Source organism: Buceros rhinoceros, unplaced genomic scaffold (genome assembly GCF_000710305.1).
Source record: "Buceros rhinoceros silvestris isolate BGI_N320 unplaced genomic scaffold, ASM71030v1 scaffold32032, whole genome shotgun sequence".
In the NCBI taxonomy this organism is placed as follows: domain Eukaryota; kingdom Metazoa; phylum Chordata; class Aves; order Bucerotiformes; family Bucerotidae; genus Buceros; species Buceros rhinoceros.
Window position 1 is genome coordinate 21781 of NW_010401205.1, and position 3557 is coordinate 25337.

General features: G+C 39.4%; 1 protein-coding gene across 1 annotated transcript in view; it reads right to left on the bottom strand.

The window, feature by feature from the left end:
- Positions 1–2414, bottom strand: part of LOC104489977 (methionine-R-sulfoxide reductase B3, mitochondrial-like) — a gene marked incomplete at its 3' end in the record, with an annotated part of 15407 nt that extends 12993 nt beyond the window's left edge. The window contains exon 1 of the mRNA XM_010132199.1: positions 2339–2414. Within this exon, the coding sequence (XP_010130501.1) occupies positions 2339–2414 (76 nt within the window). The remainder of the gene's footprint in view (positions 1–2338) is intronic.
- Positions 2415–3557: the final 1143 nt, after the last annotated feature.

A 3557-nucleotide genomic window follows, 5' to 3' on the forward strand; every position in this document is an offset into this window, starting at 1 on the left:
GGGGGAATCATTTCTTTCTGATCTACAACTATAACTTCGTATTAAATACGAAGCAAATATTGTTTTGTATTATTCTGTTCCTTACAGGAAGGACAGAGGTACCATTAAAAGCACAGAAATTGAAACCATCCTTTCATTCAAGTCCTTGTCCTGCAAATATTTAACTGCACAGAGTTTAAAGCTGTGTTTGAAAGGCCTATTTGCAGCTCTGCCAGCACTTTGCTCCATTAGGTTGAGTGGGCAGGGGTTCCAGAAGGTTAGAAATTCTCCTTCCACATGGAATTTGCCACTGAATTAGAATAAGACCAAACTCCACACCATTCCAGACTCAGTGGGCACACAGCATGGTAGAACAGTTGCAGGGCTGCAATTCACACAGAAGTGGGTGGTGGGAAAAGTACTATAAGGGATACGTTATTAAAAAAATCATGAGAACTCAGGGCGTTTTCCATATATTCAAAAGTTGCATTGTGGCATTTAAGCAGATGTTGGCTCTAGATTTTGTTCCCATGTTTAATTTGATACATGCTATGCCATTTACTTGCAACCCCCTCCATACACCACACAAAAAAATAAGCCAAAGGCAAAGGAAGCCTATGCTAATTTATAAGCATCTGGGGAATTTAGATTACTCTTAAAATATGTGAGATATGTGATTGTATATTATTCCACTGTCAGCAGATGAATTTGGGTTTATTACATATAAATATCTATCTATCTATCTATCTATATCTATAAAATAGTCAGTCAGTGGAACTCAGTCTGTTCTCATTTGCCCAGTTATGGATCAAAGAGACAGGAATAAACAGTAGTGTTATTAAGAGCTTTTTATTCCAAAATGTGACTAGTGGATTATGCCAGAAAAACTGTTTGAAAAAATGGCTAATGTAATGCCTTGCAAACAGGTACGTAACAGCAAAACCTCCCATGGGCTGTGTTTCGAGCTTTACCATCTTTAAGATCTCCTTTCCCGAGCAGGAACAAAATGGCCAGCAGACTGAGTACTCCCATTTTAAGGTAGACACCAGCAATATGAGCGCACATCAAAACCTGCAAAATGAGGGCTAAGGAAATTTGCTTGCCCTATATTTTTAGGATTTTAAATATGGCTCAGCAGCAAATACAACAGGAAACCAAGGTCAGGCTGACACAATGGGGGCTATTCTCTCCCTTCCTCAGTATGTGTTTGCAGCTCCTATCTAGGTTAATGGGAGTTTTGTGCACATGTGGGGGGAAACAAAACACAAATGCTGCAAAAATTGGACTCAGATTTAGTTCAAATAAAGTTTAATCAGCTTTAGAAAAAAACCATCAGCTTTAAAACTGATGTCTTATCACTGAAAAATATCTTTAAAACATCACCTCCATATGTTTATTAAGTCCAGCTCTGGACAAAAGTGCTCGTAACGTTTTGCACCCTTATGAACCAGTTGTGAGCGTAGCACTAACACCCAACCTGGTCCTTTTTTGATGCTTCAAATTCTGCTCAGTTAGGATTGTATCTTTTTTATTTGGGTGTTAAAATTTCCAGTAACGTTCAAAATTAGCTCAGTGCAGCTTTTATTTTCTCCCACGTAACCATGTATACTGACTTTATTACGCAGACATTACAGATACTGTTGCTGTTCAAGTGAAACACAAAATACTCAGGTTTGGGGTTTTCATGACAGAACCAATTAACAGAGATGAGGACTTACGGCACCCTTCACAGACCTAATAGCCAAATCTAGACCTTACATCAAAAGTACAGCTTCATCTGGGCATAAAATTGCATGTTCCCATCTATTTATTTAAAGGAAATAAACAACTAAAGATGAATGAAAGAATTACGTTTTAAATTCTGCACACTTTTTATACATAATTTTCAGTGCAAGTATTTGATTTATATTAAAAATGTAAAGAGGGACATATGGAGTTTAACTATATAGTTATACTGCTGAAGATTTTGGAAAATATTTTTAATATATGATTTAATAGCAACTGATATGCTAAATTCTTTTATGTATCTTTCCATAAAAATTTTAAGTGGCACTTAATAAATTATTTTCAGTTTAACTCCACTGGTTTTGCCAAGAATGAGAAAAGTAATATAAAATTTAAGAGAGAATATGTTGGAGGACAAGGAAGTTAGACAGCATTTCCAAGCATCCTAAAATCTCGGATATGAAAACCCTCACCCAGGCCAGTGACTTTTACAAAAACAAAACCCCAAACTTCTGGTTCAAAGGAAAATGTAAACAGACCAGAGCAACCATAGCACATCATTTCCTGCAGCAGAGACACCCATTCCTAAAAGGGCCTTCGTTATGCATGACACAACAAGCAGCACCCATTCAACCTGAGGGAAGCCCACAGGCTCGCAGGGCCACTGGCTGGCTCTTTGTCACCAAATGCAGCAGGTTGAATGCAGACATCACTGTGATATCCTCACCAACAAAACCAGAGGCAAAGAACAGGGGCAAGAGCTGAGTAGGGAAGAAAAAAAAAAAAAGAAAGAAAAAAAAATATGAGAACAAATTAAAACATCAAAAATGTTAAGATACATTCACAGAAAAAACAATGCTTACAATTTTATGAGACCACCACATGGAAGCACAATTCTAAATGCACTTTCCTTAGTACATTTAACCCATCTCTGATACCACCCCAACAACATTTTGATATATGTTACACAGGATCCAGTGAAACAACTTTCTATACTGCCAAGTGAGAGGGAGGGGGCACTTTTATAGGGGGCATTCACAACGTCTGCTTTAAATACCCAACTGAGAGCAACTCAAGGTAGTAAGCGCAGAGGAACTGAGGGTTAAACCTCAGGACCACAGCTAGATCGCCGGAATCCTGCTCTGAACACCCAGGAACGCCAGGCAGATCAAACATGCAGGCTTTTTTCTATTTATTTTATTTAAAACAATATCGCACTCTGCAACATTTCTGAATGGTGAACGCTGGAAACCAGTCACTGCTAAAAATTTTTCCTTTGATGACTTGTTTGAAGAATGAGACATTTCATGGCAATAAACTTGCCAGATATATTAAAACTACAACTTTTTTTTTTTAAGGAAGGAAATAATTCGCATTGTAAACTGTCCATGAGATATATTTAAACAATCTTCCGGCCAGTTTAAATATAGCAAACAGAGAGATGGCAGTCACAAGATTTTATTTTAGAAGTATTTAATGCATGAATACTAATCATTTCATTTACCCCGCGATGGGAAAGAGGAAATGCAGCTGCATTACAGCCCGGCCATTCATAGCCGCAGCTCACTTCAAATTATATGACATGGAGCACCAGAGCCAACCCCCAGCCAAGCTTCTCACGGACTCTGGAGGAAGCAGGACTGGAGCAGACACGCACGACTCCCAGTCTCTTCCCAGGTGCCCCTTCTGTTCTGCATGTGGCAGCACAAGAGCTGCGGGACGCAGGGTCCAGCCATGGCCCAGGACAGGGGTTTGTCCTGGGCATTTCCCCAGCTCGGGAGAAGCTGACCACGGTGTCACCCTGAAGAAGCAGCACACAGTAACCAGCCATTCACATTACCAAGCCCCTCTGG